The 12,432-nt window shown below is 40.9% G+C and overlaps 2 protein-coding genes across 3 annotated transcripts; one reads left to right on the top strand and one right to left on the bottom strand.

Annotated features, from left to right (window-relative positions):
• Positions 1 to 1,211: 1,211 nt before the first annotated feature.
• On the bottom strand, positions 1,212 to 11,651 carry LOC113021290 (uncharacterized). 2 transcript variants are annotated; one of them, XM_026165884.1, is made up of 7 exons: positions 11,554 to 11,651; positions 4,938 to 4,996; positions 2,710 to 2,800; positions 1,979 to 2,253; positions 1,816 to 1,874; positions 1,649 to 1,688; positions 1,212 to 1,546 (listed from the first exon to the last, which is right to left on the bottom strand). In XM_026165884.1, the coding sequence occupies exons 3-7, from the start codon at positions 2,796 to 2,798 to the stop codon at positions 1,422 to 1,424; spliced, it is 588 nt and encodes a 195-aa protein (XP_026021669.1). In that variant the 5' UTR covers positions 2,799 to 2,800; positions 4,938 to 4,996; positions 11,554 to 11,651; the 3' UTR covers positions 1,212 to 1,421. The 2 variants fall into 2 exon arrangements, with proteins under 2 accessions (XP_026021669.1, XP_026021659.1); XM_026165874.1 differs by lacking the exons at positions 4,938 to 4,996; positions 11,554 to 11,651 and adding an exon at positions 3,497 to 4,348.
• On the top strand, positions 8,996 to 10,606 carry LOC113021282 (BTB/POZ domain-containing protein KCTD12-like). The gene has a single exon (XM_026165861.1). It carries the CDS (start codon positions 9,174 to 9,176, stop codon positions 9,969 to 9,971), a length of 798 nt encoding a protein of 265 aa, XP_026021646.1. The 5' UTR covers positions 8,996 to 9,173; the 3' UTR covers positions 9,972 to 10,606.
• Positions 11,652 to 12,432: the final 781 nt, after the last annotated feature.

Genomic DNA, 12,432 nt, shown 5'->3' with positions numbered 1-12,432 from the left:
AGAAGATAATATACAAAAGTTACTAAAGAGTAAACGCAGAGAAATGAAGACAAGAGACAGAGCCCATTTACTACCATGGCAGGAATACAAACTGGTGGAGATCTATCACCACAGCTCCTAAATGCACAGCCTCTTGATTTCAAACTACCTGCAGATGTGAGTGGATGAGCTAAAGGAAGCAGCTCCACACAGAGGTGGAGACCAGAACAAAGCTGCCTCAGACCGTCCGATCTGGCCCAGTCCCTGACTTTCACTCATTTAGAATTTATACATATGACTCAAAAGTCATGCCAACTTACAGGAGGTGACACCATTAGTCAAGAAAAAGGAAAAGAAGCTTTGTTTTGAAATTAACAGAACTAAATAAAATGAGTGTAGAAGCTTGTTTCTGTTATCAATAAGTCCAAATTTGGGGTTATTAAATAAAAATTTCCAGTGAAATCTGCAAAATTCATCCATCCATCCATTTGCTACCGCTTATCCCTTTCAGGGTCGTGGGGGGTACTGGAGCCAATCCCAGCTGTCATGGGGCGAGGGGCGGGGTACACCCTGGACAGGTCGCCAGTCTGTCGCAGGGCTAACACACAAGGACAGACAACCATTCATACTCACATTCACTCGCACATTCACACCTAGTGGCAATTTGGATTATCCAATTAACCTATCCCCACAAACTGCATGTCTTTGGATGGTGGGAGGAAGCCGGAGTACCCGGAGGGAACCCACGCAGACACGGGGAGAACATGCAAACTCCACACAGAAAGACCCCGGCCTTATCACGCTTGTTTAATATACACTGACAATTAAGAATACCAAAAGACATGAAAAATTTCTTCTTCTTAAAATTTTATTCGTGTTGTTTTAAAAATATCTCTAAATTTCCAGTGGAGACAATTTAGAGAATTTTTATGTTTTACAAGAAATTTAATTCAGTCCAAATGAGTTCCATTTGAGGGCCAATTCACAATAACACAGCGCTTAACAAAGTTAGTTGAACATCACCTAATGTAAGAATTTGGGGTGTTCTTATTTCTATGACAGGTGATGTAATAAATTTGTTAAGCACTGTATATGTAGAGTAAAAACCCTACAATATAAGAGAAGAAAAACCCCAACAATCAGATGATCCCCTTTGAGCAAGCACTTGGCAACAGTGGAGAGAAAAAACTCCCTTTTAACAGGAAGAAACCTCTGGCAGAGCCAGACTCAGGGAGGGGCAAGCCCTCTGCCACGGCTGGTTGGGGGTGAGGTGAATCAGACTGCAAACATCTTAATCAGACATGTCTTACCTGGTAGGATGGACATTCGCTTGAGGAAAAAAATGGGTTAAATGGACATTTTTTCCCTCATACAATATTTAAATATGTGTTGCAGCCTGATTCACTTTCACATTTTTCCTCTCTTTTCTTTTAAAGATGGTTTCATGGGAATTTGGTTGTGCCAGCTTTCTTTGAACTCGAAAGCTGCGTAGACACGAATCCTCGCAATTGCCCCACTTGTTCAGTAGATGCAGCGTGATGTAGCGGATGAAATCTACACTGTGGTCCTGAGAGACAAAAAAAAGATGGTGATTATTATGAGGGAGGATATACAGATAGCAAAGTAAGAAAAGTCTATGTGCATGTGTCTAATGGTAGAGTGTACTCACGGGTATCCTGAATGTCTTGTACCTGCCTGTCCACCGAGTACTACAATTGAGAAGAGACCATTTACGTTTACGTAACAGCTTTATGACAATATTAAACTGGCATTATCTAAATAAATTTTCAGCAAAAAAGTACATTTCATATTATGAGCCTCATATGTTTTTCATACCTCACTCATGAACGGGGTGGAAAAGTCCATTTTCAGCCCTCTAATACTGAAAATCAATCCTGGTGTATGAAGAGAAACACAGAATAAGAAGAGAAGCTTAATCCAGAAGAAAAGCACATAGTACTAGAAAGACTGTAATTGTTTGTGGAAGGAGATCATTCACCAAAACACAAGGCCAGCATGAGGACCAAAAGTCCCAATGCCTTGATGGCTCTAAAGAGACCTCTGCTGCTGCCACTACTGTAGTCAATAAAATCATCAGTGGTGTAGTCCACAGTGTCACAGTCATCATAGTTGTAGTCCACAGTGTCACAGTCATCGTAGTTGTAGTCCACAGTGTCACAGTCATCGTAGTTGTAGTCCACAGTGTCACAGTCATCAGTGTTGTATTCAACTGTGTCTTGGTCGTTATTGTCAGGGACTGGACGGGGCTGTCGCCTTTTAAAAATTCAGAATAGAAAAAACAAAATCATGTAAGAAAAAATGTACATGGAGGAACAAATGGATTATGATTACAAAACATGCATCTATGTCGATCGTGGCTCAAGAGTTGGGAGTTCGCCTTGTAATCGGAAGGTTGCCGGTTCGAGCCCCGGCTTGGACAGTCTCGGTCGTTGTGTCCTTGGGCAAAACACTTCACCCGTTGCCTACTGGTGGTGGTCAGAGGGCCCGGTGGCGCCAGTGTCCGGCAGCCTCGCCTCTGTCAGTGCGCCTCAGGGTGGCTGTGGCTACAATGTAGCTGCCATCACCAGTGTGTGAATGGGTGGATGACTGGATATGTAAAGCACTTTGGGGTCCTTAGGGACTAGTAAAGCGCTATATAAATACAGGCCATTTACCATTTACCATTTATGTCAGTGGATGACAACAACGAACATGTAGACCAGCACTAACCTGTGTAAAGTCACCTTGTAGGAGATTAACGGCTCTCCTTGGCTGCCGTAATAGCCATTAGACTGAAGTCTTTGGCTTCTTCTCAACATGGCTGTAAAATGAAAGGGAAACATGGGGTTAAGTGAGTCTCTAACACAAAGCTTATCAGACTTCATAACTATGATTTGAGCATGTTTCCATCAGAAGCAACTCTGTGCAAATCAGTGCAGATTCTCTTAGATATAAACTTCACGGTGCCAGCTTGTTTTGTTTTTAATGAACAGAATTATATTTGAATCACACCCATATATGAAATGCGCTCTTAATACAGAATTTTATTTTTCCAGTGTCATATTGTTATGATTCATATCATAGCAACAGATCACAACATTTTCTTGTTTTTCTTGCAAAAAATCTCTTTCAAATGTCAGTTTGTTTGTTCACAATGTAGTTTTTAAAATTCAGAAAAAGAGGAAATCACCACAGCGGTAAAGAAAAGCTCAAAGCAACTAAATGAATTTGGCCCAAAATCCTATCAAAAGGTTTTAAGAATTAAAAACTCTTTGTTTTTATAGTTAATATACAAAAGGAAATCAATTTTTATCAGACAAGCTGCGTCTAACAGGTAAGCAGTAAAATCACCTTTACAGTAGAATGTAGCTACTAAAAAGTGCTTTTCTGACATAATCAACTGGATATCATTTTTAAAATGTTTAGATTTGAAACACATATATTAAAAGTAAGATGTGAAGCCAAAACATACTCTGTTTTTGTACTTGCTGATTTTTAGTCTAAAGATTGCACTTACCTTCACTTAAAACGAAAGTTGAAGAAACTGAATCGCTAAGTGTGCTTTTCCGTAAATTTGGACGTTTAGCGCTTCTCACTGAACTCATCTGAACCAGAAAATTTAGGTGCAGAAGAAAAATTTCAAACCGCAGCTTTTTCAGCGACGTTACAAACAGACACATGCACAAATCGAATATGACGCACGCGCGTTCCATAAGAGCAGCACTTCGTGTGCGCACGCGCAAAGTTGTGAGCGTAGATCTGTTTTGTTTTTTTTTAATGAAATTTGCTCGAAATTTACCTTTCCTTCTCAGTCCCTTTATAAACACCGCATCATATTGTCAAAATTCATACAGCACAACACATGCGCTCACGAGCCCATGTGCAAAGGTGTGTTGCAGTGAATGAAGGAAACTTTTCCATATTCACTGTCACTAATTTGTTTGATTTTGCTGTGAGAAAATTGTGACGTATATGAGAATGAGGGAAGACCACGGTCATTTAAATACGGTATTAAAGTGTAATGAAACTGTTTCTCAGAGGGAAAGCGTGGTTTTAGGAGACTCGAGCCAAACGTTAGCGGGCATCATTCTAGCTTATAATCAACAACGGATCCAAAGGATCCGGGCTAGATGAGCTGGGAAGCGACCGATCCAAATCGGGTCCAGTCATGATCTGTTCCAAACTCGCTGTGCAAGTGGACTCCGATCCGGACCCGGGTCGCGGATCCGTTACAGAGCCTGTAATGTCTTATTTATTTTGGTAAAATACGTTACTTCTTTTAGGCCATCTAAAACATCTTTATTGTTGCAATTTCTGCTATCCTCTTTGCCAGATTACTCTTAAAAAACACTTTTTCTCATGGTTCTCCCTGTTTAGTTATAAGATTTTATGTTTCAAATTACCATAAAATCACAGCAGACAAAGGGTGAAAAAACAACAACATCTAAGCAAAGAGAAAGACTGCTTAGTCAGTCCAAATCAAAAGTTCAAGAGAAATGCTAGAGTCTAAAGCAAATAATCTTCTGTGTGAAGTTAGACAGGGAGTTCACTGAGCCCAGAAGATATGGGGAACAAGTCCAGGAAGGAATCAGTATCCGGCAGAGGTGTAGTTTCACATAAACACAAAGTGCAGTCAAATGGGTTACAGATTATGTTGAATCACTGTTAATATGATTGAGGAAAGGGTCAGAGATTTCAACAAATTCAAAAGTGTCAGCCAGATGATAGCGAACCTCTTCAATACACAAACGTGCAATCCTGTCACATAGCCAAACCCTAAACAAGGGGAGAGATGGTGATTGCAGGCTCTTTTAGCTACAATCATGCTGGCTTTCTGAAGGGGACGATGTTGTTATGTTTTAAAGAAATTTAATTCAGCCCAATTGAATTCATTTTAAGTAGGGGCAATTCACAATAACACTGTGCTTAACAAAATTAGCTTCATATGTTTTTCATACCTCACTCATGAACGGGGTGGGAAAGTCCATTTTCAGCCCTCCAGTACTGAAAATCAATCCTGGTGGATGAAGAGAAACACAGAATAAGAGATGAATAAGAGAATATGAGATGCTTAATCCAGAAGAAAGTGTTGTAGTCAACTGTGTCGGGGCCAGAAAGGGGCCAGAGATGTCACCTTTTGAAAATATACATGTGTATTGCAGTTGTTGAAGAAAACTTTTCTACAATCATTCCTGTGTCCCAAGTTAAGTGTGTTTCAAATATTAATAAATATTGTTCTTTTCATAAAATGTGGTTATATTTGTTCAAATATTTAGGGTACTTATATTAAAGATGATTACCCTACCACCCAGTCACCACTAAAGCATGGTGTTTAGCATTATTACCTCACAGCAAGAACGTCCTGGGTCAAATCCACCATCTAGCCAGAGCATTTCCGTGTGGTAAGCATATTCTTTGTACTCCAGGGTCCACAGTCCAAAGACATGCGGTTACTGGAATTAATGTTAATTTGTGAATGGTTCTGTGTTGGCCCTGAATTGCAATAGCAGAAGAAAATGGAAGAATTAATCGCGTCATCTAATTAGGCACATTCCTCAATCCTTCTTTATGGTGTTAGAATAAAAATCTGATTTTGGACATGTGGGTCTAACAGGACAAAGATGGTAGAAAGACGTAATAACTGCTGATGTAACTGCATCTAAACACCTTGAACCCATTTTGCTTAACCCCACAGCTACAATGAGCAAGAAAATCAAGATGAACCGCTTCTTCTCTAACTGTCCACTAGATGTCACTCTAGTCCAGAGTTTGAAACTGGCTTTAGAGAAAGTAGGGTGACAAAATGAAGCTTTTCCTGTAAAATCAAGAACTTTAAGAGCCAGGAAAGCTCATGTGCTCTCAGCAGCAAGAGCCGGACACTTAGAGAGCTGTATTCAAAAGTAGTAGTTTGTTTAGAAAGCTGATGGTAGAATTTCATGTTTTCATGTATGAAAACCTGAAATCTATGTTTCATGCTACATAACATTTATGTAAAACAAAATTTAGTGCAACATTATCTCAACTGGTCTTGATACTGTACATTATGTGCATCATATTTCTGAATCTTTGTGCTCTCTCTCAGATGTTGCTTATTCCCAAGAAACTTTATGACAACGGTTCTTTTCAGCAGCACAGGTTGATCTGAATCAGCAGTCTCTCCTATGAACAGTTTGTGTGTCAAACAAAATTCATTATCTGAGATAACAGACCAATTACATCTTCTTCTAAGACTATGTGCAATAGTGTCAGTGGTCGTCCTCTGAAGTAATAATGGAGGGTGGACTGAAATATGGATACAGCCTTCGGCATGCTTCGAGACTACATCAAAGAGGTCTTTGGTCCTAAGCTGAAATCAGTGCAGCGTTTGGGCTTATGTTGGTACATCATTTATATTGAATTCCTGCTTAATTCTACTTTTAGTCTGGTAGTGAACACACCAAGACCCCAGGCACAAATAAACTGTCTAATTTTGGAACCAATTCAAGGATCGTTCATCAATGTAGACCTTTCCTGTTTTGCTTCAATTTCTTAACTGGGGAGGTCTGTAGATAACTTTAAATTCTGCAGAGTCCAGAGGAGAAAGTTCTTCTATGACAAGAAATCTACAAACTACAGCCACAAGCACCACTCATTTGAACAATGCTTTTAATGAAATCATATTTTTTAAACATCAAATTTACATATAATAATTACAAGACATATTTAAATATATTAAAGTTACATTACATAGGCTTCCTGCAGATGAATCCAGCTCTTATGAAACTACAAAAGCTGTTGAACTTATTTTGTGAGTGCAGCTTTTGAGCCAACATCAACAAGAGGCCATTAATAAGCAAAAAACAGGAAAAACAAGTGCTTGGGCAGAAGCCTCGGGTCAAACTGTTTACAGTTATCGTAGCTTTTTGTAATCATGCCACTTACTTTATGTGACAGATTAAATAAAGTGTTATTAATACTGTTGAGCTCCATGTAAACATAATGGAGTCAGAGGGCTGTTGTAGATGTCATAATAACTTGTTCATAAAAACAACTTGTCTGCTGCTGGTTCTCAATGATGGGGTATGAAAACCACTGGAGCATGCGGTCCCAGCTAAGCATACTGCTTGCACATATAAAAATAAGTTTTATCCTGGCCTTTCTGAATGTTGTCAGAGATATCAAAACATTTTTAACTTACAATACTTAAAGCAGTGTGTGAGCTGCAAAGGCATTAGAGCAGGTGATCACAACATTCACCATTCATTCACCTGCACGATGCCTAAGGCAAATCTTGTAAGACATAATATTTTGTTTGCGTAGCGTTAATAAAATAAAAGGGTTTTTAAAAAAAATATTGCTTCCCTTTTATGTTTGAAAGATGATTAGCGTACACCGTTTTACAGGTCTACTGGAAGTTAAACAAGCATCTAAATATGCTGCTTTCTCTGCTTGGGATCAGTTGTAAAATCAGCGATACAAGCTGAAGGCAGGGGTGCTTCCAGACTTTTTTAAATTGGGCGGCATGGAAGAAGCAACAGAAATGGGGGTGAGGGAGTAGCAAATCAGAATATTTCATAAGAAATAAGATGGATTATTATTCTGCAAAGTGGAAATAGTATTTAGACTTATACTTGAAACATAAAATGTACAATTCTACTTAAGTAGCTTAATAATGCACAAGTTGTACATTCAAAATAGATTTAAAGTACTTAACGTAAACACACTCATTATACAGAATGACACTTTTTATCTTAAATGGTGCTATATGCGATTGATTGATCTGTAATCATGCAATTAATGTGCAAAAAGAATAAGCGACTAAAGCTTTAAAATAAATAAGGGGGGCATAAGGGTGTAAAAGCAGAAAGTAGCAAAACAGAAATAATTAAACTATGCACAAAGTACTGCTGAGTTGATGTACTCATTTCCATTCATACTGGCCCTACCCATGCTCTCATCCAACGGTGTTGGGCATCGTAAGATTAACAGTGTTATAGTCCAATCACACTGACGGGGTGGGGGTGGAAGGGTGTAGAGTTTTTCCTGATTATCACTACCCCTTCAAGGGTTAAAAAAATAACCGTGTGAAAGCGCCAAAAACTCAGTTTTTTTTTTTTATAAAGCACTTTGTGATCTTTGTCTTGAAAGTTGCTATATAAATAAAACTTACTTACTTACTTTAAAAAAACTCAAAAAAGGCAGTCCCTGCAGACTTTTATGTTAAAACAGCAAACTTTAGAGCCAAATACACATGTTTACAGCCTGGTACAAATTGCACTTTTAAGTCTCTGTGCCAAATTCTCTACCTCAGATAACAGTATCAAGGTCTGAGTTGCATTAAGGCTTAAAATTTGCATTATTGGAGCCCTTGCCACTGACAAGTGCTGGACTCAACTGGACTGCTTCACTGTGTTTTTCATTTTGCTGCCTTTGGGCTTGTTATTATTATTTATGTATTGTAACTAAATATGTCAAATATACTAATTTGTGCTAACAGACAGTCTAAGAAGTCTGTACTGCAGCTTTGGTGTTACTTTGCAACAGCTGGCAAGTCTGAGCCTGTACCATGCACACTTGCAGCAAATCAAGCCTTCCAATGTTAACTGTTAGTATGCTTTACGCTTTCTTTCAAATACAGCCAGGCTTGGCTTCAACAAATCGAATCTGCCTCGGTGCTAAAATCGAGGCTTCAGAATGCAAGCCTACAGGCCAGTAGGGGTTTAAAAGATGACTATACTGATCTTTATACACTCTAGGAGATTTCTGTATTTTACTCTGCTTCTTGACTTCTTGTTGCTTATCTTGGGTGGAAAACACTTGCAAAAAGGGTTTATCTCAAGTCATTCGCTCCCAGTTAAACAAAGAACAAGTAGAAAATAGAAGAAAAAAAAACTTGTTGCTTCAGAGATTAAGATCGGTGTTAAACAAATAAACTGTGTCACTTTGCACCCCTGCTAGAATATCACAGATAGATATGAATCTAGGAAGTCGAGGCTTACATGCAGACCTTAAAAGCAGCATTCTGTTTTTTCAGAGCTTTCCGCCGAACAGTTAATGTCTCTGTTGGCCATCCTTTTCCTTCTCCTCCCACACAGCCAAACCAATATAAACATTTCTGTACAGTGAGGATACTCCCCAACTATCCTTCCTTGTTAGGTCGCCTAAAAGCGACACAGACAGACTGAGAGAGACAGAAGGGGGAGAGAGTGAGAGAGATGGCACTAACCGACAGCCAAAGTTCAACTTTTCCTGAGATAGTGGAGCTAAACGTGGGCGGCCAGGTGTATGTGACCCGTCTTGAAACTCTCACTGCGGTGCCCAACTCTCTCTTGTGGACCAAGTTCACTCAGAGCTCCCCGGCCGCCCTGCCGAAAGACAGCAAGGGCCGCTTCTTCTTCGACCGGGACGGCTTTCTCTTCCGGTACATTTTGGATTATCTACGGGACTCCGAGCTTTCCCTGCCGGAGTTTTTCAAAGAGAGGCGGAGGCTGCAGAAAGAAGCGGACTTTTTCCAGCTGCCCGAGCTGTCGAGGCGCCTGGCGACGGTGAGCAAAGACAGCTCGTACACGGAGGACAGCGGGGAGCCGGAGGAGGCTGAGCTCTGCAGCCCGGTCACCTCTTCTTCCTCGGACCGAACCCTGCGGTCCCCCGGAGCCACTTCCGGCTACATAACCATCGGCTACAGAGGCAGCTACACCATCGGGAGAGACATCCAGGCGGACGCCAAGTTCCGCAGGGTGGCCAGAATAACCGTGTGCAGCAAAATTTCGCTGGCTAAGGAGGTGTTTGGGGAAACCCTGAACGAAAGCCGCGACCCGGACAGACCACCTGACAAGTACACCTCCAGGTATTACCTCAAGTACAACTTTCTGGAGCAGGCGTTTGACCGGCTGGCCGAGGCTGGTTTCCACATGGTGGCCTGTAACTCCACCGGGACCTGCTCATACGGCAGTAATGACCCCGGAGAGGACAAGCTGTGGACCAGCTACACCGAGTATATCTTCTCCCGGTGAACTGGCAGGAGTGCGTACGGTTGACCCGGGGAGAAATGAATAGGTTACAAGGTTACAGTAGTTTCATTTCCATCCAAAAACTGTCGATTTGTCAACTTCGGTTTCTGTGTTCTCTGTTTCTGTGGCTCTCTGCTCTGTGCAGTTGGGTCAGGGTGCAGCTAGAATGAACTTTCTGCTATTTTCTTTGCTGGCTCCTTAACAAACAAAGACAGCGACCTTTCTGATGGCCCTGGGTCTTGGTTAGGGTATTTTTATGCTCCAGTTTGGCCTTCCTGATTTTCACAAAGCCTGCGTTGTTCTTAAGTAAATGTCATAAATTGCTCCATGGGACTGCAGACATGTTAGGAGCTCCTGTTTTTTCTCATCTTTAGTGATCTGGGCTGATATATTCTCGCTACTAGGCTATACTGCTGAACACCTTAACCATGCACATGCGCTGTAAATACTCTAATGCACCTCTTCTTGTGTTCTTCCTGTAACTCTCATGTCTATTTCGTGCATTGACAGTGAATTCCTTTCATGGGGTTTTTGTTTTTACTGGTTATGCTGAATTCCTTCAGACTGACTGTGCATACATTGCTGTAGATGTTTTCTCTGGTGCATCCAATAAAGTCTGACAGTGTAACAAGATTGAACTCCTCATCCTGTTAACTTAAGTGTATTACGTCTTCCAACCAAGGTTTCTTTCTCATCGGATCCACAGTATCAAAATAAATTGATAATTTTATCCAGCATCCTAATCATCTATAACATTACTTGCGAATACTTTTACAAGTGTGGGCACATCAAAGACCAAACACACCTCCCCTGCTGAGCGGGTGCTGACCTCGGTAGCCTGATACAAGAGGTTTGATGAAAACCGGACCCGAATAAGGTTGCAGCAGTATTGTTATTAACATTAAATGTGACGTGAACAAAGCACACTTTCAAAGGTCACTAAATGGAGAAGAGAGCGATGAGCTGTTGCACACTGCAGAATATCAGACGCAATCTCCCTCCGAGTCGTGTTTCCTGGAAAAGGCTGACATCACCGAACACGCGAGATGTGCTAAAATACAAAGATGGTGTCTTGATTTCAAACCCCATTATGAGTTATCTGATTTATGCAAACAAAACGCAATTTCAGCCCAATCGAATGATGCCACATTCTCATTTTTAAAGAGGTCCGTCAAGCACACCTCTAAAAATAATTTACTCTATGTTTAAGATTTCAGCTCCCTGGCTTCTCCTTTAGTGTTTAGTTTTGCTAAATGTGAATGAACCAGAACGAGAGCTTGTTCGCTGATCAGGCAGACCACAGCGTCCTTTCCAACACAGATGAGGTCTGTTATCTCCCCTAGGCAGGATGGGGGAGGTGGGGGGGTGGTTCTGTTTGGCTGACAAGTACAGTAATCAAATGTCTGTTCCCTTGTGGGATCCTGAGGCACAAATCCAAGCTATCCCAGGATCCAGTCTAATACAAAAAAATCATTGTGTGGGCTGTATGAGAGTGTACTTGAATACAAATGTACTAAAAAAGGAAAAAACAGCAAAGCAAATCATCTGTCAGATGCCCACAAACATCGGAAACGGTTTACTGTACCTTATAATGGGTTTGTTCCTTAAATCTCCCTAAGCAAATATACATTAACACAAATAGGCACAAATTCTCTCTCTCTTTCATAAACACACACTCTCGCTTCTCCAACCTCCCACGCACTATTCTGCAACCAAGAAGCTTCATAAGAGCTCTAAGGATTGACAAGAAAGCTCGTATCTGTCGTCAGCTGATGCTGCCATCTGGACAGGAAAAGGGAAGGATAGACCGCGACTCTTCCTCTGGTGCTATCCCCAGAAACAGGACGTAGGACTCACTGTCCTCAAGCAAAATGAAACAAACACAGCTTAGGATAATCAGACCCACATGTCTGCCCTTAAATTTGTTATTATGCAGAAACAATATGCTTGAAAAATGCTCTGAGAGGCAAATTACATCCTCTGCTTTGGACTGAAATCATATGAAAGAGTGAAAGCACGTACGCACACACACGTTTAAAAGACTTGAATTTAAGCCATCTTTTTATGTTCTGAGACAATGGCGAGTTTCTTTGCCTAACAATTATTTCTGTTACTGAACTCTCGTTCTGTGTGTGTGTGTGTGTGGTCTGTGTCCTTGGTGATAAAACACCTCCAAAACACATTTCCCTCGACGCACACTAATTTGTCTCAGTAAGAAAACTTGGTCACCACACGCTAAAAATGTGCACGCACACTTATGAATACACACGGCGCAGGAGGGAGAAGCCAGCCAAATTAGCCAATTTGAGGAGCTGGAGATACAACAGGCATGCTGGCTTTTTTTCATATCAGCCTCTATGTGCTAAATCTTTCACACTTTATCACAGTGTCTACTTCTAGCTCGCTGTGACCTGCTCGTCTTTAATACTGCTTTCAGCTCCTCTGATATAGACACATCACACTG

Source organism: Astatotilapia calliptera, chromosome 1, assembly GCF_900246225.1.
Source record: "Astatotilapia calliptera chromosome 1, fAstCal1.2, whole genome shotgun sequence".
Classification (NCBI taxonomy): Eukaryota; Metazoa; Chordata; class Actinopteri; order Cichliformes; family Cichlidae; genus Astatotilapia; species Astatotilapia calliptera.
The sequence above is the reverse complement of the archived record's forward strand: the minus strand, read 5'-3'. Positions and strand labels throughout refer to the sequence as shown.